The sequence below is a fragment of the Perognathus longimembris genome, chromosome 19 (assembly GCF_023159225.1).
Source record: "Perognathus longimembris pacificus isolate PPM17 chromosome 19, ASM2315922v1, whole genome shotgun sequence".
In the NCBI taxonomy this organism is placed as follows: Eukaryota; Metazoa; Chordata; class Mammalia; order Rodentia; family Heteromyidae; genus Perognathus; species Perognathus longimembris.
This window is the reverse complement of record NC_063179.1, coordinates 40,051,318-40,076,486: the sequence shown is the minus strand read 5'-3', so window position 1 is coordinate 40,076,486 and position 25,169 is coordinate 40,051,318. Positions and strand designations below refer to the sequence as shown.

General features: G+C 37.1%; 1 protein-coding gene across 1 annotated transcript; it reads left to right on the top strand.

Annotated features, from left to right (window-relative positions):
- Positions 1-908: 908 nt before the first annotated feature.
- Positions 909-23,829, top strand: Cenpk (centromere protein K). The gene is made up of 9 exons (XM_048368202.1): positions 909-1,088; positions 3,942-3,998; positions 5,010-5,082; positions 10,480-10,526; positions 13,894-13,976; positions 14,064-14,162; positions 15,380-15,512; positions 19,111-19,161; positions 23,162-23,829. The coding sequence occupies exons 1-9, from the start codon at positions 972-974 to the stop codon at positions 23,318-23,320; spliced, it is 819 nt and encodes a 272-aa protein (XP_048224159.1). The 5' UTR covers positions 909-971; the 3' UTR covers positions 23,321-23,829.
- Positions 23,830-25,169: the final 1,340 nt, after the last annotated feature.

The following is a 25,169-nucleotide window of genomic DNA, read 5'->3' as shown; positions in this document are numbered from 1 at the left end:
AGGCACAGTCCAAAACCTAGGTTCTCCCCAAATGACCTCTTGTTTTCGTTCAGAAAAAAAGAGAAAGCCGTTGAAACACTGTATTCAACAAGACCCTTGTGGTTGCCTGTTTCAAACCAGGAAAAAAATGTCTTGTTTACATTGGCCTCGGTGTAGTCACTTGGTAAAGTTTTCTTTGTAAAGGCTACCGACCTGTCCTCATTTCTTGTCTGCTTTCTGTAGTCAGTGACTCTCTTTTGTGTCTCACAAATTTGCCTTACCCATTCTTGTATCCTGTTTTGTTTTATGCCTTGAAAACATTTCTGCATCATTGGAGCTTTTACCTTCCAGCTGGTCTTTGTGACAGACATGCTAATAGTAAAGAGACAATGCTTAGGGCCCGTAGTAGGGATGCTTTATTATGTACTAATCTATTCTTGCAGTTTCTCTAACCTTCACGATTCTGAATTCTCAAGATACTTGTCTCTGTTGTATTCCTTACCACTTCATAGCACCTCTCGCTCCCTGAAATCATTTCACATGTTGCAGTCTCTGTCTCTTCATGAGAATATAAGCTTCACAAGGGCAGACATTTTTTCAACTACACATCTTTAGCTATACTGTGTGAGTAATGGTTCATATGAAGAGCGCTTTTTAATAAGTGAATATAGCTTAGATTAAAAAACCTCATGTAATATTAATCTTTGCCTGGTGAGAAATAATGCATTTAAGCTAGTATGGCATAATATTACTTCTATATATAGTCATGTTCTTCAAGCGATTAGGTATTTTAATCCTAACCTGGGACTTTAAAGTGTATCTGTACTCTTTTTTAGGAAGATAGATTTAAAGATACAAAATGTGGGGAAAGGTTAAAGGTAAACCCTTAAATGTGTTTGGGTGTATATGTTTTGAAGTAAACAAGTTTACTTCTCAGAGTGAATGTTTTTTATTTTAGTTTTCCCTATAAGGCTAAGAAAATCATCGAGAACATGTCGGTGGTTGAACAAGATCTGGATCCAGATAGTACTACAGGTACAGAATTTGTTATAGATTCTGAAGAAGAACTTATTAAAGAATGTGAAGAAATGTGGAAAGATATGGAAAATGTAAGTATCAAAAGATAAAATAGATTTATCAGGTAACTATTTAAATGAATTCCAATAGCAATTATAGTTAGGTAAAATAATTTTTTCTGGTTCTCTAAAGCTGTTATCATATGTGTTAATTGTATAGGTTTTAAACCTATAGAAATTCAAAAACATATACAAAATTAGCTATTGAAAAAGGAAAAATCACGGCAATTTCTGCTCTTGAGATTATGACATTATGGAGGTAAGATAATTATATTGTATATAATACAACAATAAAGTGTTAGGCTGGGTGTTGGTGGCTCATGCCTTTAATCCTAACTACTCAAGAGGCTGAGATCTGAGGACCAGGGTTTGAAGCTAGCCAGGACAGGAAAGTTTGTGAGACTCTTACTTCAATCACAGAAAAAGTCAGAAGTGGCACTGTGTCTCATGTGAGTGGTAGGGTGCTAGCCTTGAGCAAAAGGAGCTCAGGGACAGTGTCCAGGGCCAGAGTTGAAGCCTTAGGACTGGCAAGGAAAAAAAAAAAAAAGAAATGTTGGGGTAGAAGTGCAAAGTTTGAAGAATTAAAACCTCTATTGAGTAGGGTATTAATAGGAGAAGAAAGTCTTGTTAAGTGAAACAAAAGTTAAAGGAGGAGCATGAAAGAGTTTGTTGAATGTAAAGTATGGTAAGCCACTGAAAGATTACAAACAGAATTGGCATGATCAGATAAGCAAATTTAAAAAATTACTCTGAAAGCTTTGAAGAAAATAATGCAGAAGAGTGAGGCTATAGGCGTAAGCTTAGGAGACTTGAGTAATAGTCTGTTAACTAATTAAGGTGCCCAGTGCAGTTGCTACAAGCTTAAGCTTATAATCCTATATACTTAGGAGTCACACAGCTGGGAATTGTGATTCCAGGCCAACCTAAGCAAAACAAATTCTCAGGACTCCATCTCAATTAGTGACACTGTGTAGTGGCACACAATTATCATCTCCAATCACACAAGGAAGCACAAATAGAAGGACATTGGCATGAAGTGCCACTCTCCCTTAAAAATAACTAGTGCAGAAAGGGACTGGAGACATAGTTCATGTCGTAGAGTGCCTGCCTACCAAGTTTGAGTACCACTCCCCCCTCTAAAATAGATAAAAACACAGAAATAATAAAGACCTAAATGCTGTCCTTGTCCGTAGAAGGAAGGATTCCGGAAACAAGGAGCCAAGCACTGCTGGTTCATTCCTATAATCCTAGTTGCACAGGAGGCTGAGAATTTAGGATTACAGTTGTAAGTCAGCTCAGGCAGGAATGTCCATAAGACTCTTATTTCTAGTTAGCTATCAAAAAGCTGGGCATAGGGCTGGGGATATGGCCTAGTGGCAAGAGTGCCTGCCTCATATACATGAGGCCCTGGGTTCGATTCCCCAGCACCACATATACAGAAAATGGCCAGAAGTGGCGCTGTGGCTCAAGTGGCAGAGTGCTAGCCTTGAGCAAAAAGAAGCCAGGGACAGTGCTCAGGCCCTGAGTCCAAGCCCCAGGACTGGCCAAAAAAAAAAAAAAAAAAAGCTGGGCATAGAGGCAGGGTATAGCACCAGTCGTCATTGGGAAAAGCCAAGCATGAGCTCAAAAGCCCTGAAATCAGTCCCTAGTAACAGCACCTCCCCCCCCCCCCCCCAAAAAGAGATAGAGTCAGAAGTACATAGAAGTTAGTGAATGAGAAAGTAGAGGAATTAAATTGCCATGGTTACTATTTTAGGTTCATAGATTGGACCAATGCGTGGTTGGGAATTAGTTTCTATAATAGAGAATATAGAAGTGTGGAGAATATATCCTTATGAGTAGAAACATGAATTAATTTAGAAGTTTGAAATGTATGTATAATTTCTGTTTGAATGAGATAACACCAGTTAGCATACTACAATATTTCTATGAAAAATTCTACAAAATGATAATAGTGTGTAATACAGACCACAGGTATATACTCTTCTTTCCAGTAAAGATTTAGAGTAAGGCATAATTAGGCAGTCTTTAAAAAAAAAAAAAGCTGAAATCCTGGTACTCTGTATTGTTCATGTGTTAACTAGATAATTTGTATAATTCCCTTTTGGTATTTTTTCAATATGGAAATTCGGATTTAAAAGTAACAAATATTTTAAAGAAAAGCTGGGCACAGTAGCTCACTCTCCTGTAAGTGTAGCTACTTAATAGATAGGAATCAGGTAATCATAGTTCCTCCAGTCTAGCCCAGGCAAAATCATTCATGAGATTCCTCTCAACAAAGCTAGGCTAGCACATACCTTTCATCTCTATTATATGAAGAATAATTAGCAGGATTAATAGAAGGATTGTGGTCTTGGCCTGCCCAGGTAAGGCTGTGCCCTAAGGAAAACTAAAACCAAAAGGATTGGGGAGTAGGACTCAAGCAGTAAAGCACCTGCTTTGTAAGTGCAACATCCAGAGTTCAATCCCTAGAACTACAACTACCAATTAAAAAGCATTTTAACAAATATTGTAACTAGAAGCAATATTTAAGTTACTCATCTTTTCCTTCTTGATACTAACAGTTTTGGGTGTTTTTATTGGCACAGAAACAGTGTCTCTTGAAAGTTTTTTTTCTTATGAGTTTAACTTCTCACATATTTCATTACTTTCCTACAATACTTTCCCTCTTCTTCCTATTTTTTATCTGTTATATATCTACAATTCAATATCGCTATAAGTTTTTCTTTCATTGTAGCATTGCTCCTTTTTTTTCTTGTGTGTATTCACTTTGGCACTCTTAACTAGGGTATTTGATGATGTGGTGGAATGCTAAATTGAACTGGAAAAGAAGAGAAGGAAATTATGTTACAGTGTATAACCTTTTTTTTCTTACTTTAATTCAAGTGTCATTCTAAATGGTCGTTTATTGGAACTGAGACGCTAACTAATTCAAATGCTCAGGTATGAACCTTTCCTTCACTTCCTGAAAAATAGATAAGTGTAATTTTTTTTTTTGGGGGGGGAAGTATATCTGTTTACATTTGCTCCAAATATAATAGCTTTGCTAATACTTGTATTCTTAGTTAAAAAGAAAACTTTCCCTACTCTAATATAAGAGTTAGAAGAAGTGTTCTAAAATATTTGGGAACAAGTTACAAAAAGAAAAAAGGCAGGGCCTGGAATGTGGCTTAGTGGTAGAGTGCTTTCGTAGCATGAATGAATGAAGCCCTGGGTTTGATTCCTCAGCACCACATAAACAGAAAAAGCTGGAAGTGGTGCTGTGGCTCTGTGGCTCAAGTGGCAGAGTGCTAGCCTTGAGCAAAAAGAAGTCCAGGACAGTGCTCAGGCCCTGAGTTCAAGCCCCAAGACTAGCAAAAAACAAAAAGGCATTTTAAAAATTGCCTTTATTAGCCACACATATATTTAACAGTTGAGTGAATTTTTTGTGGTTTTTATTAGGATAAAATGTAAAAAATTAGAGCATTAAAAATATATTACAGCAGATATAGGCTTACTTTGTGTTAGATATAATAACAAGATATTTTTACAATCTGAGTGGAACTTTAACTGATTTTTGTTCTCGGTAAGATATTCATTATATAGTAAGGACTGAGATTGGCTTATGACTAAAGTGGATCCAATAAGAGTTTAAAATGTGATACTTGGGAAGTTCCTATGGGGCAAGTATGCAAAACTATAAACATGAAAAAGTGAGCTGGTGACATGGTTAGCAGGAGACTCTGAGGTTACACCTTGGTACTGCAAAAAAAAAAAAAAAGAATTTAGAGCATGACAAATCTGTTCAGATCTGTGAGAAACGATTGAATTAATTAGATAGCAGTAGTTACACACTATATCCATGTGCAAGAAAATATAATTGGACCTCTACTTTTATTATATGCAGTATAATTACCAAATCTTATTTTTAAAAAAAATCCACAAGAAATACCTAGTTCTCATTCTTTTTTGTAGCTATCTTTACTGATGATGCAAGTGAAATGTTTGACTTCTGAACTCAAGCAATGGCAAAATGAAACGCCTGAAGGTAAGATTTTTTTCTTTTTAAGTTTGTGTTTTTGTAACAGTGGCAAATGCATTTATGATCTCAAGAAGAATGACATGACCATTTGGTCTGCTTGAACTAAGTTCCAGATGTACTAGGAAGCCACTTCATTAAAAAAAATTTTTTTTGCACATTATTTTGTGATGATTCTACATAAGCATATCAGTCTGACCTTAATAATAAATTTTGAGCCCTCTGTCACTTTTTTTTAAAGGAAATAGAAAAACGCCCCTTTCCTCCCATTTCTTAGTCTTCATTGTAGGCTTATCATCCATTACTCCAGTTTGTTACATTCCCCAAGGAGCAGTCCTAGGAAATAAATCTCTTCTCACTTTCCAGTTTCACCTAAAGTTTTGTTTTAATTGCTGTTTTTCTGTGAATTCCATTATCTTTCCACATCTTCATTAATACCTTTTAGTCTTTATTATTTTTTTTTTATAATTTTATCATTATTAAGGTATTGTATAGAGCGGTTACCATTTCACAATTCGGGTCTCTTTTTTTTTTTTTTTTTTTTTTTTTGGCCAGTCCTGGGCCTTGGACTCAGGGCCTGAGCACTGTCCCTGGCTTCTTCCCGCTCAAGGCTAGCACTCTGCCACTTGAGCCACAGCGCCGCTTCTGGCCGTTTTCTGTATATGTGGTGCTGGGGAATCGAACCTAGGGCCTCGTGTATCCGAGTCAGGCACTCTTGCCACTAGGCTATATCCCCAGCCCCCCCTTTTAGTCTTTAATTAGCATTTCTGTTTTTACTTTGGTAGTGGCAGAGATTGATCAAAGGCTTGTTAATGGCTGTAATACTCTCATATGAGCCACTCTCCTAGCCTTGTTTGCTTTATTTATTGTCAGTATTGGGACTCATGTTGTCCCTTAGCTTTTCACTCAAGACTGACACTTTACTTCTTGAGCCACAGCTCCACTTCTGGTTTTTTGGTAGTTAATTGGAGATAAGAGTCTCCCGGACTTTCCTGTTCAGGCAGTCTTTGAATCTTTTTTTTTTTTCTTTTTTTTTTTTTTTTTGCATTTTTTTTTTCTTTTTTCTCAAATTTTTATTGTCAAACTGATGTACAGAGAGGTTACAGTATCATACGTTGGGCATTGGATACATTTCTTGTACTGTTTGTTACCTTGTCCCTCATGCCCCCCTCCCTCCCCCCTTCCCCCCCCCCCAGTGTTCAGTTCACTTACACCAGACAGTTTTGCAAGTATTGCTTTTGTCGTTATTTCTCTTTTTTTACCCTGTGTCTCTCAAATTTGGTATTCCCTTTCAATTTCCTACTTCCAATACCAGTAAACACGGTTTCCAATATACTCAGATAAGATTACAGAGATAGTGTAGGTACAACCATAGGAAGGTGATACAAGAGCATCATCAATAATAGAAACTACACATACACCTAGGACGTTGAAAGTAGTTACAACTGTGATATATCAATTGTTTCCATAACATGGAGTTCATTTCACTTAGCATCATCTTATGTGTTCCTAAGGGTATAGCTATTGGGCCTTGTGAACCTCTGCTATGGCTTGCCTAAACCTGTACTAATTATTCCCAATAAGGGAGGCCATAGAGTCCATGTTTCTTTGGGTCTGGCTCACTTCACTTAGTATAACTTTTTCCAAGTCCTTCCATTTCCTTACAAATGGAACAATGTCATTCTTTCTGATAGAGGCATAAAATTCCATTGTGTATATGTACCACATTTTCCTGATCCATTCATCTATGGAGGGGCATCTGGGTTGGTTCCAGATTCTCGCTATGACAAATTGTGCTGCGATGAACATTGTTGTGCTGGTGGCATTACTGTGATTTTGTTTGTGGGCTTTTGGATAGATACCCAACAGTGGGGCTGCTGGGTCATAGGGGAGTTCTATATTGAGCCTTCTGAGGAATCTCCATACTGCTTGCCAGAGTGGCTGAACCAGTTTACATTCCCACCAACAATGAAGTAGGGTTCCCTTTTGGCCACATCCCCTCCAACAATTGTTATTATTAGTTTTCTTGATATATGACATTCTTGCTGGGGTGAGATGGAATCTCAATGTTGTTTTGATTTGCATTTCCTTTATGGCCAGTGATGTAGAGCATTTTTTCATATGTCTATTGGCCATTCTCATTTCCTCATCAGAGAAGTTTCTTTGTAAGTCTTTAGCCCACTTGTTGAGGGGGCTATTGGTTCTTTGCGGTTTTGTTTTGGAAGAAGGTAATTTTTTTAGTTCTGCATATATTTTAGAGATGAGGCCTTTGTCTGTTGAATGTCCGGTAAAGATCTTCTCCCAGTCTGTGGGCTTTCTGTTTATCTTGAGAGCTATGTCCTTTGCCATGCAGAAGCTCTGCAGAACCACATGGTTTTATCGCTGGATGCGGAAAAAGCGTTCGATAAAATCCAGCACCCATTTATGCTAAAAGCCCTGGAAAAACTGGGATTCCAGGGAACATTCCTGAATATAATCAAGGCAGTTTATGACAAACCAACAGCAAGCATAACTCTAAATGGTGAAAAACTAAAGCCATTCCCTTTAAAATCAGGAACAAGGCAGGGATGTCCACTCTCTCCCCTGCTCTTCAACATAGTACTAGAATTCCTAGCCAGAGCAATTAGGCAAGAAGAGAATATAAAGGGGATCCAAATAGGAAAAGATGAAGTTAAACTTTCTCTCTTCGCAGATGACATGATCCTATACCTAAAGAATCCCATAGACTCTACCCCCAAGCTACTAGAGCTGATCCAAAACTTTGGCAAAGTTGCAGGTTATAAAATAAACCTTCAAAAATCAACAGCCTTTCTCTATGCTAACAACCCGAAGACCGAGGCTGAAATCAGGAAAGCAACTCCTTTTGCAATAGCCCCCAAAAACATAAAATACCTAGGAATAAACTTAACCAAAGAAGTGAAAGACCTCTTTGAGGAGAACTTTAAAACCTTGAAAAACGAAATTAAGTCAGAACTAAGGAAATGGAAAAACCTCCCATGCTCCTGGATTGGGAGGATTAATATAATCAAAATGGCAATATTGCCAAAGGCTATCTACAAATTCAATGCAATACCCATTAATATCCCAACACCATTCTTTAATGAAATAGAGGAAGCAATCCAGAAATTCATATGGAACAATAAAAGACCTAGAATAGCAAAAACACTCCTAAGCAGAAAGAACAGTGCTGGAGGAATTACAATACCCAACTTCAAGCTGTATTATAAAGCTATAGTAATAAAAACAGCTTGGTATTGGCACCGGAACAGGCCTGAAGACCAATGGAACAGAATTGAAGACCCAGAATTAAACCCACAGAACTACGCCTACTTAATCTTTGATAAAGGAGCTAAAACAATAGTATGGAAGAAAGATAGCCTCTTTAACAAGTGGTGCTGGCAAAACTGGCTCAACACATGCAACAAACTAAAACTAGATCCTTATATATCACCCTGCACCAAAATAAACTCCAAATGGATTAAAGACCTTGAAATCAAAACAGGCACCCTGAAAACACTAAAGGAAGGAGTAGGAGAAACACTCGGGCTCCTTGGCACAGGACAGAACTTCCTTAACAAAGACCCTGAAAGGCTACAAATCAAAGAAAAGTTGGACAAATGGGACTGCAGTCTTTGAATCTTAATCCTTCAATCTCACCTAAGGGTAGTTAGGATTATAGGTATGAGGCATAGGTGCTCAGACTCTAAGGTTAAATTTATTTTTATTCTTTTTCCCAGTTGAGTTACAGTATTCCAAGGATATCCTTCTCCCTATGGGGACTTGACTTCCTGAAGGTTCCATCATTTCCCTATAGTGTTATAAGCTGGTGTTCATTCCTTTAATGCACAGTCTTTTGAGGGACAACTGTACAGATGTTAGCAGTAACCATTCCTGGCATTGCTTAAAAACAGTTTTATTCAAGCCTATGGCAGATATTTAAAAAGTCTTTTTTTTTTTTTAAGAATATGCTCTCTTAAGTATTTTTTATGCCAGTTCTGGGGCTTGAATCCTGTGTGCTGTCCTTGAGCTTTTGTGTTTATTTGTTTTGTTTTTGTTGCCAGTCCTGGGGCGTGGACTCAGGGACTGAGCACTGTCCCTGGCTTCTTTTTGCTCAAGGCTAGCATTCTACGTCTTGAGCCATAGCGCCACTTTCGGCTTTTTTCTATATATGTGGTGCTGATGAATCGAACCCAGGGTTTTTCATGTATAGGAGGCGAGCACTTTACCACTAGGCCATATTCCCAGCCCAAGCTTTTGTGTTAAATTAGGCTAGCATTCTTAACACTTGAGCCATAGCTCCACTTTGGCTTTTTGGTGGTTAATTGGAGGTAAAAGTCTCTTGGATTTATTTGCTGTGGCCAGGATTTATTTGCTGTGGCCAGCTTTGAACTGTGATCCTCAGTTCTCAGTCTCCTGAGTAGCTAAGATTATAGGCATGAGCCAGTAGTGCCCAGCTCTTTTAGAGTACTCCTTAAAAGTTTCCAGTAGCCTATCATTTGAACTTGTTTTAAATAGGCATTGATTAGGAGAGGTAACCTTTCTTCTTGTGAGAACTGAACTGTTTTCTTATTATAAATTAAATGCTAATTTTTTCTCAGACTGGTAAAAATTTTTTGTTCTATGTTTAAGCCATTGCCCCATGTATATTTTTAAAATGTATTTATGTAGTAGACTATGTAGCATATATCTATTAGAAACGTGTAGTAAAAAATCTGTGTAGTAGCATGTTCTACAATTCAAAGTATTCTGCAGAATTCCATTTTTCAAAATACGTTCCATGGGAATAAAAATGACAATAAAAAGACATAAAAGGATACTTACTATAGTCTCATTTGGTATAACTATAAGCTAAGTGCCAAGTTAGTGCTGAGTTTTAGGTGAATCATTCAGTACGTTATGATACATTTTCACTGTTGAATATTATGCAGTTATTAACTTGATGAATTAGATCTATACCAGATGGCTAAGAAGTGATTCTATGTTATTGCTCCTTGAGTGAACATAAGGATAGTATGTATAATAAGATCCTAGTCTTGTAAAGCCAACAGTGATATAAACAAAACTTTATATTTGTTTGCTTTATATGTGGGTATGTAAATATATACATAGGATCAATCATTTGACTACAAAGAAGATTTGAGGAACACAGATCATTGATTCCTTTTGGGAGCTTAGAAAAATAGAAAAATGTACTGAAAACAAAACTCATAAATATGATTAAGTTTACCCCAAGTTACATGTACTTTGTTGGCTGGGCAAAGATGTTTCAAATAATTCCTTAAGAGACCATATACACACCATAAAATGTCTATATTTAAATGAAGTGTGAATAATCTTAGAAGACCACAAAATCAAATGATAGAGAATTAACTACATGTGTAATTTTGTTGTGTTTTGTTTTTATAGTAATTCCTCTGACTGATGATGTTCTAACTACATTAGGGAAGGAAGAGGTAAATCATGCATAAATTTATAGTAACTTCAAATGACTTATAACAAGAACTGTTTTAGATCAGCTCATAATGTGTTAGGATGAAACTCTTAAATATGGAAGTTTAAATTGGAATATTAAAAATATGAAATGGAATATTTTTATTTTTACTTATGTTTTATTGAACTGAATTTTTTTTTTTTTTGTTTGCCAGTCCTGGGTTTTGGACTCTGGGCCTGAGCACACTGTCTTTGGCTTCTTTTTGATCAAGGCTAGCACTCTGCCACTTGAGCCACAGCGCCACTTCTGGCCGTTTTCTATATATGTGGTGCTGGGGAATTGAACCCAGGGCTTCATGTTTACGAGGCAAGCACATTTTTCACTAGGTCGTATTCCCAGCCCCTGAACTGAGTATTTTAAAGATTTTTAAATTTAAGGTCAATTTTCATATCAGAACTATTGTTGATGTCTCTGGTTAATATGTAAAACTTACTTGCTTTTCTGTTTTTCAGTTGATAAAGTCTCTTCTTAAAAACAAAAGGATAAAACACAGTTAAATGATTACATTCTTACTCTGCCTCCTCCCATAAAAATAATTCCTGTATTGACATATCCCTAGTATGAGGGTTTTAGGAGGTTAGACTTCTCAGTGATTTGATCCTGAAGGTGGACTCCTAAATGGGACAAATACCTTCCATGTATTTATAAACATCCAAAGGTTTTTTTTTTACATCGTATGAGGATATAGCAGTAAGACACTATGGGGAAGTCATTTTGCCAGTTAATAAATATGCTGCTACCTGAATCTTAAAATTTTTCAGCATTCTGATCTTTTTTTTTTTTTTTTTTTTTGGCCAGTCCTGGGCCTTGGACTCAGGGCCTGAGCACTGTCCCTGGCTTCTTCCTGCTCAAGGCTAGCACTCTGCCACTGAGCCACAGCGCCGCTTCTGGCCGTTTTCTGTATATGTGGTGCTGGGGAATCGAACCTAGGGCCTCATGTATCCGAGGCAGGCACTCTTGCCACTAGGCTATATCCCCAGCCCAGCATTCTGATCTTTGAGAAATTTCAGTTTTTTTCTAAGCTGCCCAATCTATGGTTCTTTGTGATAGTAGTCCAGAACTACTGGCACAAAGTTGGTATTGAGCTGTAAAGTGTTCCCATGACAAAGACAGAAAAAAATGTGGCTGTGAACTCAGCAATTGGTAGAGAGGCTCACAGAACTCAGGACACATTTTTTATTTATTATAAAAAGATAATACAGGTCGGGTGCCAGTGGCTCACATCGATAATCCTTGCTACTCAGGAGGCTGAAATAGGAGGATTGCAGTTTGAAGCCAGCCCAAGCAGGAAAGTGTATGAGACTCTTATTTCCAGTGAATCACCAGAAAACCAGAAGCGGCTTTGTGGCTCAAAATGGTAGAGCACTAGCCTTGAGCAAAAGAGCCCAAGGATAGAGCCCAGGCCCTTAGTTCAATGAACCCCACAACCATAAATAAAGAAAATTACAAAAGGTATAGATGAATAACTAGATGGAAGAGATGCATAGGACAGGCATAGAATTTCAAACTGATACTTCATGGCCTATGGCTTCAGGCTTACAAAACAAGCTCATAGCTGACCGAGGGCTACTCTGCCCATAGTAGTAAAGTACAAGGTTTTCAGCACTTAACTATGTTGATTTAACCCTTTCTTAAAACTTGTCTTTTCCTTGTCTTAAAAGTGTTTGCTTTTGGTTGTAAATTCCTAATTTAATTAATTATTTTATGGAATTTCCTGTTACGATTTGTGCTCAAATCTAAGGAATATTTTGACTTACTCAGTCACAAAGATCTTCTTGTAGTTTTTGTATTAGAATTTTGAAGTGTTGTACACTAGTCTATTAACCATTGAGTTAATGCTTAAATATGTTACTGAAAAATGGTCCAAAATGGTTGTGGCTTTTTTCCATATGCATACTAATTGTTCCAGCAGTAACTGTCACACCTTTTGTTCCTTGAATTCTTCAAAATTGATTCTAGTAGAATTCTTCAAAATTGATTATAGTAGTACTTCCTTATCTACAAAGGATGTATTCCAAAATCACCAGTATATGCCTTGAGTCATGGATAGTATGAGACCTAATGCATATTATGTTTTTTCTCTGTGCGTGTGTGTGTGTGTGTGTGTGTGTGTGTTTCTGACACCACTTGTTTTTCATTCTGTGTTGTAGATGTTTCTGTTTTATGCTTCTGTATTTAGGCCAATATCACATTATCTTGTTTAGTAAAGCTTTAATATCTTAAAGTCAGGTAGTATAAGTGTAGCTTTTTTCATTACAAAGTTTTGTGTTTCCATATAAATTTTGAACTGAGTTTTTATTGAACTTCCTTTGAATCTATAAATTAATATGATAATTGACACATTCTATACTAAATGTAGATTCAAGGCACTATTACAGTGTGCGTTTATGTAGGTCTTCATTTATTTGGTTTTAAACTGTGTGTCTTATTAGTGGTTTGGGTGGTTTTTTGTTTTTTCAATTGTTTTTTCTGGTTTCTTGATACTGGGCCTTAAACTCAGAGTCTTGAACTCTTGCTGAGCCTTTTCTGCTTATTGTTGGGGCTCTACCCTTTGAGACACACCTCCTGTTTTGCTTTTGCTGGTTAGTTGGAGTTGAGTCAGGTTTGTCTGCTTTGGCTAGCTTTGAACTGAGATCCTCAGATGCCTTCTGAGTTTGTAAGATTACTTAGCTTTTTTTTTTTTAATCTTATTTATATATGAGTGGCCTAAAAAGTACTTGGCTTTACTAGTCTTTTGTATTTTTCTGTATATAAGTCTCAACAATCCCTAGAGGCCAATTATTTGATCAATATTCATTGTTTAATAATGGTATTGTGCCTTTTTTGTATATTCTCTTTAGAAAAGAGACCTAATCTAGATGTTTTACATATTTCATTTTGGAAATAAAATATCTAGCTAAAAATGCTTATTATTATTATTTTCCTGTTTTGATTCTAACGTTTGAGCTCAGAGCCTTGGCTTGGCTTGGCTCACTTGCTTGTTGGCCATTTCTCACTTAAGCTACACTTTCATCCTGTCTTTTTCTGGTTATTTGGGGATGAAATCTCATGGAGTCTACTGCCTGGGCTGATTTCAAACTGCTGCTTGGAATCACAGTGTCCTGAGTAGCTAGAATCATAGGCTCAAGACACTGGCACTGGGCTTCCTTTATCTTTATGTATTTATAATGTCGCAAAAATGTAGCACTTGTTTTGCATGTTCATCCTTTCAAGGATTTTCTGCTGAGCATTTTTACTATTGGCTTCTGAATTGAGGTATCCTATAAGTATTCAGAAACAAAACCATAGGGTTAAAAACTGAGAAATTAACATGAATTTTTTGGTTCCAGTTACAAAAATTGAAACATGATCTTGAAATGATACTACCCACTCTTCAGTCAAAGAATAAAAAGTTAAAGGAAGACATTGAAAGGTATATTTGTGTTAAAATTATGATGAGTCATTAATTTATATGTTGAATTATAATTTATAGTTTCATTTGGCTATTTTTTTTTTTAAGAGAGCAGCAGTGGATGGACGAGCAGCAACAAGTATTGGAAACTCTTACTACAATCCACAGTGAACTGGAAAGCCAGGTTAAGGAGCATTCTAAATCCAAGTAATTTGTTTTGTGTTACAGATTTTTTTTTTAATTAGAAGAAAGTAATTACAGGAAAAGGAGGGAAATTTTATAAGGAATCATTAGTCTTGTCTAACTTACTGTATGTGTGTGTCCATGTGTACTGGTCCTGGGCGTAAACTGGGGCCTGGATGGTGCTGTTCCAAAGATTTTTTTTGTTCAAGAATAGTCCTCTGCGAATGAGTCAAAAAAATATGGTACTTATACACAATGGAATACTACATAGCGATTAGGAATGGTGAAATATTGTTATTCGCAGGGAAATGGTCAGAACTTGAACAAATAATGTTGAGCGAGACAAGCCTAGAACACAGAAAACAAAGGGGCATGATCTCCCTGATATATGACTGTTAACAAAGGGAGACGGAGAGACAGTAGAGACCAATTCTGTGAATACTGTATATGTTCTTGATACATTGTATATTGTATATATGTCTACCTGACCTAGAGAAGGGATAGAAAAACAGAACGTAAGATATTACAAGAAATGTACACAGGGGCTGGGGATATGGCCTAGTGGCAAGAGTGCTTGCCTCGTATACATGAGGCCCTGGGTTCAATTCCTCAGCACCACATATACAGAAAATGGCCAGAAGTGGCCCTGTGGCTCAAGTGGCAGAGTGCTAGCCTTGAGCAAAGAGAAGCCAGGGACAGTGCTCAGGCCCTGAGTCCAAGGCCCAGGACTGGCCAAAAAAAAAAAAAAAAGAAGAAATGTACACACTGCCCTGCTATGTAACTGTACCCTTTTTGCACAACACCTTGTAAAAAAATTTGTGTTCAATTAATAAATAAAAAAAAAAGAATAGTCCTCTGCCCCTTGAGTCACAGCTCCATTACTACTTTTTGATGGTTAAGTCTCTTGGACTTCTTGGGCTGACTTTGAAACATTATCCTCATATCTCAGCCTTTTGATAGCTTGGATTACAGGCATGAGCTACTGGGGCCTGGCTTGCTCTAATTTTCAAACACTGTTAGTTACATGATCTTTTATGGATGATTTAACTTGGTGGTACCATTCGTTTTCTTCCATGCAGATTATTATGTATGTTACATGCAGATTATTACTTTCATAAAGTTATTTAGTTGGGGCAAATAAAATTTCAGGAAAGATTTTTATTAACTTTAGGAACAACTGGGAATATGTGCATGGTATTTTTATCAATTAAATGTTTTTTTTTTTATAATTTGCTTTTTAGGTTTGTAATTGCTAATGAGATGAAAACAAAAATTCTCAGTATAAAAGAATTTAAGGAGAAACTCTTGATTGCCCTGGGTGAGTTTCTGGAAGACCACTTTCCCCTGCCTAGTGGAAAAACTAAAAGGAAAAAGGTAAGTTTTATAGAGACATTTATGTAGATTACCACATTTGATATTGTTTTACCTTGGCCCAAAGGGAAATCCTATGTTGCTTGAATATAAACATATGGAATCATGACAGAAATTTGCCTTTGTCTTGGCTAAAGAACTAGAATCTACTTGGTAATGAATAAGATGAATTATCTCTGTATGAAGGGAGAAATTTAGGATTAAAAATAATATATTGAATATTATCAAAGGAATTGATAAACTTCTTACAGTATATTGCTAAATGGATAACAAGAGATGATTAAATTTTATAAATTGAATCTAATTTGTACCCAAAAATGTAATAATACTTATGTTTTAAATAGCCTTTTTTTGTGTGTACAATGTTTTGACACTTGCTGTTTACTATTTCCCAAAGTTTTCATAATAATTATATGTATATTTTAAAGTAAGTTAAATGTTGGCAAAATGTGTTAGGTCAAGCAGTTAATTTAATCTAGATTAAATAGTAACCATGATGGAATGTCTTTTCCACAAGTGCAAATATTTTATTCAATGATAGGTTATGAACAACTACTTCAATTCCATCCTTTAAAACAATGTATGAATAAAAACTTTCAAAATTTAAATCGTTGAAAATGTCACCAGAATGATCTCTCTAAAATAGAAGTGTATTAGTTTTTTTTAGCTAAAAATATTTGGCCTCTAATAGGACAAAGTATATGATTCTTAGAATAATGAATTTATTCTTTAGACTTCACTTAGCTTTATCACTAGTCATTCTTTGTCTATATCTTAAGAGAACCCAACCATTCTTCCGTAGATTCAGCAGGTATGCAGTGATTTCTCACATTTTTGTGCCTTATACTCTGTGTTAATTCTTCCTAGAAAATCCTTCCTGCTACGGTTGTATGTTTTCTGTTTGCATATTTTTTATATAATATTTGAGTTCTTTTTCAAACAGGGTCATATTGTTTAGCCTAGACTGGTCTTAAAGTCAGCATCTTCCTGCCTCTTCCTGCCTGTCTAATGCTATGATTTTAGGTGTGCATTTCACACCAGATTTGAAACTTGAGCTTTCCTCATGCTAAGCCCATGCTCTGCCACTCCAGTTATTCCTCCAGAGTGTGTTCAGATATATCAAATAAATATGAGAATACTAAGAAAAGGGGAAAAAAGTTCTTATTTTCTTAATATGTGTTGTTTTCCCTATCATTGAAATTAATATTTGGCATTACATTTGTTATGGACTTTTGTCAACTATTTTATCCGTTATTATTTACACTTCATTTTCATCCTGAAAATATATATGACACTCTTAACTGACCAGTTGATGAGGGAGGATCATGATTTTTTGCCTTTTTATCCTAATTTTACACCAACTAACATACATTTTCTAATTCTACTTTGCCTATTTTTTCAGCTTTATTTTTTAGACTTATGAAACTTGCTTACTCATACGGCCAGAGGTTTCAAGCACCAAAAAATTACATTGATTACCAGAAATCATCATGGATTTGTTGTCATATTTGACATCTTCACTCTCTTTATTGTATTTTTTTTTTGCTGGTCCTGGACCTTAAAGAGCTTCCTTTGCTCAAGGCTAGTGTTTTACTGTTTGAGCCACAGCTCCACTTCAGCTTTTGTAGTAATTTATTGGAGATAAAAGTCTTCCTGTCGGGGCTGGGAACATGGCCTAGTGGCAAGAGTGCTTGACTCGTATACATGAAGCCCTGGGTTCAATTCCCCAGCACCACATATATAGAAAACGGCCAGAAGTGGCGCTGTGGCTCAAGTGGCAAAGTGCTAGCCTTGAGCAAAAAGAAGCCAGGGACATTGCTCAGTCCCAAGTCCAGGACTGGCAAAAGAAAAATGAAAACAAAAAGTCTTGCTGTCCAATCTGGCTTTGAACTGTGATGCTCAAATCTCAGCCTCCTGAGTAGGTAGAATTACAGGTGTGAGCCACTGGCATCTAGCTATCTATACTCTTTTTGTTTTGTTTTGTTTTTGCCAGTCCTGGGCCTTGAACTCAGGGCCTGAGCACTGTCTCTGGCTTCCTTTTGCTCAAGGCTAGCGCTCTGCCACTTGAGCCACAGCGCCACTTCTGGCCGTTTTTTTCTATATATCGAACCCCAGGGCTTCATGTATATGAGGCAAGCACTCTTGACACTAGGCCATATTCCCAGCCCCCTATCTTTACTCTTTTTAGAATGATGTATATAATAACTCTTAGCACATGTTACAAAATGGCAAGATAAGTTACCTGAAAGTATAACTCAGTGGTAAACATTTACCTAGCATCTGCTATGTCTATTTTTGTTTTCCACTACTGTAAAAAGCAAAAAACAAAACTCTCCAAAGCCAGAAAACTGTTTGAGGTGCTAAGGAGAATAGTAGTATTACTTGAGTCCAAGACTTTGAGACCAGCTCTGGTAGCATAGAAAGATCATGGCTTAAAAATGAAAATGGTAGATTCTTAACTGCTTTTACCATCCTGTTCTATTGTGTTATGTAGGCCAGGCTGAACTGGAAATTACTATGGTATGTAGTGACTGATGGCTTTGAACTCCCTGTTTTTCTGTTTGTACATTTTTTATATAACATTTGAGTTCTTTTTCAAAGAGGGTCTTATTATTTAGTCTAGACTGGTTTTAAAGTCAGGATCTTCCTGCTTTTCCAGTGCTGTGATTTCAGGTGTACATTTCACACCAGATTTTAAAAACATTTGTTTTTCTAAGCACACTACTCTGTACAATCAAGTGTTTCTTTTCCTTTAATTTAAAAAGTATTTTACTTTTTACTTAGAGAATTTTTTAAATTTCTTTATTGTCAAAGTACTGTACAGAGGGGTTGCAGTTTCATACGTAAGGCAGTGTGTTCAGTTCTTATCCAATTTTTTATCTCCTCCCTCATTTTTCCCCTGCCTTTTCCCCTCCCCATGTCCCTCCCCCCCATGAGTTGTACAGTTTGTTTACACCATATAGTTTTGTAAGTATTGCTGTTGCATTGGTTTGTCTTTTTATCCTTTTTTGTTTCTTGAATTTGATATTCCCTTTCCCTTCCCTAGTTCCAATATACCTATATACAATATCCAATGTAACAAGATCACAGTAGCTCGATAGTTATGTAGATATGAACACATAAGATACTAAGTGAAATGAACTCCAAGTGTGGAAATAAGTGGTTTATCATTGTTGCTGTTATTTTCAACATACTATGAAATTATGCCCTTTTTCTTTTGTCTCTCTTTCCCATGATTTTACCCCTGATATCACTGTAACTGATTCTGGTAGAATTTTTTAATTTCAAGATTAGCAAAGCACTTCTTTTAAGCTGTCCAGAAGTCTGAGGCCAGCCACTCATTATTTGCTGCTTGTGATTGTGTGTTTTCACAACGTTGTTCATTAGGGGATTTAAACATTATACTTTTATATGCTTATGTATTATTAAGACTTCTGCTTAAGTACAATAGGTTATGGTTATGTTCAAGATCCTTTTAAAATCACCTAATTATGAGCTTTGTAAATTGCCTTGTACTACTACACCTATGAAATGTTAATTTAAAAATCTTACAATATAATTCAATATTATACTAATTTCAAATGTTTCATTTATCTTAAAGACAAACATTGAATCAACTGCAGAGCTGATAACATTGAATGAGATTATAGAGGTAAGTGTTTTGTGTAGTCTTATAGCTCCTTTTTTTTGGAGGGTGGGGGCACTCCTGGGACTTGGACTTAGGGCCTGAGTGCTGTCCCTGGCTTCTTTTTTGCTCAAGGCTAATACGCTACCACTTGAGCCACAGTGTCACTTCCAGCCTTTTCTGTTTATGTGCTGAGGAATAAAACCTAGGGCTTCATGCATGCAAGGCAAGCACTGTACTGCTAAGCCACATTCCCAGCCCTAACTACTTCTTAGTCCTTTTTGAATAGTTACACTGAAGCTTAAAAACAAAAATTCTGCTTTAATTCGTTGACACTATTAAATACATTTATAATTATCTGTACTACACAGTTGGCATTTGTGTTCTCTTATATTAGGAAGAATATTTTCATTTTTAACAGAACTTATCATTAAAGTCTAACCCTTACTTATTTCCCATTATATGATATTATTTAGTATTTGCGTATTAAAATCCTGTGCTGTTACACTGATATACTTTTAGTTAACAACTTCATACTGTAAAATATTTGAGCTTTCCACATTTGTAGAAAGTAAGCAAAATTTCTTTAAGTAAAACCACTCTTTTCTCATTATTCAAAGAAAGATTAAGCAATTCCAACCTTTTCTATTAGAACTTTTTGTCTTATATATTTTTCTCTTAAAGTCTATTTGAACTTGTCATTATTAAATTCATAATAATAAGTACTTAATGTATTTTGAAACATTTAAATGAGCCTATTGTTGCCCTACATCTCAGGAAGCTCAGACCTGAAGAACTGAGGTTTGAAGCTAGCCTGGTCTGAAAATAGTCTGTGAGATTCCATCTTTAACCAGCAAAAAAAAAAAAAAGCTGTGTTTAAGTCATGGATCAAGTGGTAGAACAACTATTGTTATCATAAATCCATGGTAAATTAATCACAGAGGAAATTAATTAAGAAAAGAAAGCATTGAATAACTAGCATACTTTAAAAAGAAACAAACTGGTAAATTGTTATTTTTTTTTTGGCCAGTCCTAGGCCGTGAACTCAGGGCCTGAGCACTGGCTTCTTATTGCTCAAGGCTAGCACTCTGCCACTTGAGCCACAGCGCCACTTCTGGCCATTTTCTGTATATGTGGTACTGAGGAATCGAACCCAGGGCCTCATGTATACAAGGCAAGCACTCTTGCCACTAGGCCATATCCCCAGCCCCAAACTGGTAAATTAGAAGAGTTTCAAGGACTGAAATATGTGTCTCAAGTAGTAGAGGGCCTGTCTAGCAAGTGTGAGATCCTAAGTTCAAACCCCAGTACCTAAAAAAATAACTTTCAATATATTAGGTTAAAAAAAAAATCTCTGGGCTGGGGATATGGCCTAGTGGCAAGCGTACCTGCCTCGGATACATGAGGCCCTGGGTTCTATTCCCCAGCACCACATATACAGAAAACGGCCAGAAGCTGCGCTGTGGCTCAAGTGGCAGAGTGCTAGCCTTGAGCGGGAAGAAGCCAGGGACAGTGCTCAGGCCCTGAGTCCAAGGCCCAGGACTGGCCAAAAAAAAAAAAAAAAATCTCTGCTTTTATCCCACTAATAGTGCCTCAGTGTATCTTTCTTTCTTTATGAGTTATATTGCTTTGAAAAGAAATATACATTTATTGGATTTATAATTAGAATCTGTTAGCATCATTTCGGCTTTTTCTGCTTATACTGTAACTATGTTCAGTTTGTTTTCAGGCATGTTTTTGCTTTTCTTTTCCCTTTTTTGGCTGTCCTGAGATTTAAACTCCAGGCCTCAGGGCACTCTAGGCTTGGCAGGCACTCTACCATTGAGCTATACCTCAAGCCTTGCTTTTCCTTTGAATTTTTTTTTCTATTGATGCCAGTCCTGGGGCTTGAACTCAGGGCCTGGGCCCTGTCCCTAAGCTGTTTTTTCCTCCCTTCTCCTTCTTAAAGCTAGTGCTCTACCACTTGAGCAGCAACTGGCTTTCTGGCTTTTTGGTGGGTAGTTGTTGATAAGATTCTCATGGACTTTCCTGCCCAGGCTGGCTTCGAAATGTGATCCTCAGATCACGTGATTCTCAGATCAGTCTTGATTCTTCCCCAGCCTCTTCCTGAGGTGGCTGGGATAATTGGCATATTACATTCATCTAGCTTCCTTCCTGCATTAAGATGGAGTCCTACATACTTTTTCGCTCACACAAGCATAGAAAAGCAATCCAGCCAGTCTCAGCCACCCAGATAGCTTAGCATGACAGCCATATTCCACTGTTCCACCTATGGGTTGAGAAACGGTTCTGTGAACTTTTTGCCAGGCTGGCCTCCAATCAATGGCCTCCCATTCTCAGCCTCTCTAGTAGCTAGGATTGTAGACATGAGCCCCTGGTGCCCAGCAGGATGTCTTAACCGTATTAAATGAATTGTCACTTCACATGACAAATATTGAAAAATATTAACTGATGTACATGAATAATTTTTGAGTAACATATGGTTGCTGGATACAATATAAAAAAAAAATAATGAAACCTAATCTGGAGCACTGGCGGCTGACGCCTGTAATCCTATCTACTCAAGAGGCTGAGACCTGAGGATTGTGTTTCAAAGATAGCCCGAGGCAGGAAACTCCATGAAACTTTTCCTGGCAAATTAATCACCAAAGAACCAAAAATGGTTCTGTGGCTCAGTGGCAGAGCACTAGCCTTGAGCACAGAAGCTCAGGGACAGCACTCAAGCCCTGAGTTCAATACCCAGCACAGGCACACAGATGCAAAGTAAATAAATAAATAAAAGGAAAGATATTTAGGATAGAAGTTGCAGGACAAGATAATCATAAACTTGACTACTTTGAAAATTTAACAGTAGATTAGGTGTTTTGAGGACTGGAACTGGGATTTCATCTCTCTCTCTCTCTCTCTCTCTCTCTCTCTCTCACACACACACACACACACACACACACATACACATACACACACACACACACACACACACACTTTCATATTCTTCCCAATTGTATTCCAGGATTTTGTTTTTCTGAACTATTAAGACATATTTGCCAACTTTCCTTTCAACTTTGTGTGTATTTTGTTCAATTTACTTAATTTTTAAGTGTGTGTGTGTGTGTGTAGGTATGTGTGTATGTGTGTTATGAGGGCTTAAATTCAGAGCCTCAAGCTTTCACTTGGCTCTTTCACTCAAGGCTTGTGATCTACCACTGGAACCACACTTTCCATTTCTGGCTTTTTGGTGGTTAATTAGAGATAAGAGTTTCACAGATTTTCCTGCCTGTGCTGGCTTTAAACTGCTGTCCTCAAACCTTAGCCTTCTGAGTAGCTACAATTTCAGGCACAAGCCACCAGAGCCCAGTTTTAATTGTGTGTGTGTGTGTGTGTGTGTGTGTGTGTGTGTGTGTGTGTGTGTTGCTGGGAATCAAACCCCTATGTGCTTTATTGGCAAGTCATTTCCAACTATGTTATAAATTTCATATTTAATCTTATTTTTATCCTAAAATTATTAATCTGAAAAGAAATGGAAGAATTGTAAATGCTTTGTTGCCAGCGCTTAGGAAATGTTTTTGAAAGTTAAGATACAGATACTCACTTAGAAACTTCCCGTCCAATCATATCTGTAGTCTTTAAAAGAAATCAAAGCCAAGCCACTGTAATATTTAAAATTTTATGTTATAAATAATGATTCAAGGGGCTGGGGATATAGCCTAGTGGCAAGAGTGCCTGCCTCGGATACACGAGGCCCTAGGTTCGATTCCCCAGCACCACATATACAGAAAACGGCCAGAAGCGGCGCTGTGGCTCAAGTGGCGAAGTGCTAGCCTTGAGCGGGAAGAAGCCAGGGACAGTGCTCAGGCCCTGAGTCCAAGGCCCAGGACTGGCCAAAAAAAAAAAATAAAAAATTTAAAAAAATAAATAAATAAATAATGATTCAAAATAAGAAGTCAGTATTTTTTGGTGGAAAACTTCATTGTTATCTGGTTGACTTTTTCCCAATTAAAGTATATTTTGAATAATATTTTTTTCCTAGATCCTTATAAATAGAATGTTTGATGTTCCGCATGATCCCTATGTCCAAATTAGTGATTCCTTTTGGCCACCGTATGTTGAGCTGCTGCTGCGCAATGGGATTGCCTTGAGACATCCTGAAGATCCAACCCGAGTGAGACTGGAAGCCTTTCATCAGTAAAGGATGAGCTCTTCTCATACCGTAAGGAATTGTGTTATCCAGAGACAAAGGAAGCACAGTACCATTTGAATAAGCCAGGAGCAGTAAACAGCTCACCGTCCCCATTCCTCCTGCTGGCTTGTTAGGCAGGGTCTTTCCATGGAGCCAGGCCGGTGTCCATCTCCATCTCCCGTCTCTCTAGTGCTGGTTGTGGTGTGCGCCACCACCAAGCCAGGCTGTTGATCTACTTTAAAACTTAAATAACACGTACTGTCAACTATTCATGTTTAAAGTGATTTTTTTTTTTTTACTCATTCAGTACTTTGATGTTTTCAACTACAAGTGAAAAATACTGTAGGCTGTATTTATGGTCTTTATTTAAAGTTCTTTGAAAAATTGTAAATCTGTGAAGTTGCTAATATTTTTCTAGAATTGTTATATTGGAAGCTATTGGCTCATGCCTACAGGCTGAGATCTGAGGATCCCAGATTGAAGCCAGCGGGGTGGACCTTTATCTCCAAGTAACCAGCAAAGCCAGAACTGGAGGCCTGGCTCAAGCAGTGGGGCACCAGCCATATTGAAAAGGCTTGAGGCCTTGAGTTCAAGCCCCAGAACAGTATTGCAACGCCCCCCCCCCCAAAAAAAAAAGAAAGGTCATTTAATTTGGAGATTTTTTTTTCTTATGGTGCTAGGTGGCAAACCAGGACCTTGTCCGAGGTAAGCAAGCACTCAACTACCCATCTCAGGAGATAGTTTTAAACTTGAAATCATATCCAACTAGGAAGCATAATTTAAAAATATTGAGCAAATCTGTTTCATATATGTTTTTTTCCTATGATTGTTAAAAATTGGAATATGGAAAGCTAATAGGTAAAGCTGCCATGAAATTTTTTATTTTGTATTAAATACCAACTGATAGTATAAGTTAATACCCTCACATTTCTGCTAATTATTACCAAGAAAATTGTGTTGAAAAATTATCAAAATCAAGAGACAAATGATAAAAAGACAAACCAATGCAACAGCAATACTTAAAAACTAAAGGGTGTAAACCAACTGCACAACTCATGGGGGGTGGATGGAGAGGGGAGGCAAAGGAAAAATGAGGGAGGAGGTAACAGGTTGGATAAGAAATGTACGCACTGCCCTATGTATGAAACTGTAACTCTTTGTACATCACTTTGACAATAAAGAAATGAATACAATTTTAAAACTTTTTGCGAATTTCTACAAATAAATTTGTTCCTAAAATTCTTTGAGTGTTGGTGTTCTCTCATATTTGTGTAGAGAAGACCCTTTCACATGTAGGTAAAGTAAGTATTGTGTTCATTTAGTATTACATACAAGTGAAACTAGAGAATTCCAAACAGTATCGTTAGTTTTCAAAGATAAAACTTGTATGGGCTTTTGTATTTGGAAATGCTTTCTACTGTGTGTTATCCATCTCTTCTTTTCCATTAATTACATTATCTTTTTTAAAGTAGGCAAATAATGTTCTAATTATATGTCTCTATATAGAAAATATATTTGTGTTTATTTTTCGGGGGGGGGGGCGTTTAGACAAAAATCCATTGTGTAGTCCAGACTGGCCTTAAATTCTCAATCCTCGTTACTTCACCAAGTCCTGGGATTTCAGAAATTCATGACCATGCTTGGCACTTGTATATTTTATTCCGTGAATTTACTGTGGAGAAGAAATGATGATCCTTTTTTTTTTTTTTGGCCAGTCCTGGGGCTTGAACTCAGGGCCTGAGCACTGTCTCTGGCTTCTTTCTGTTCAAGGCTAGCACTCTGCCACTTGAGCCACAGCGCCACTTCTGGTTTTTTCTATATATGTGGTGCTGGGGAATTGAACCCAGGGCCTCGTGTA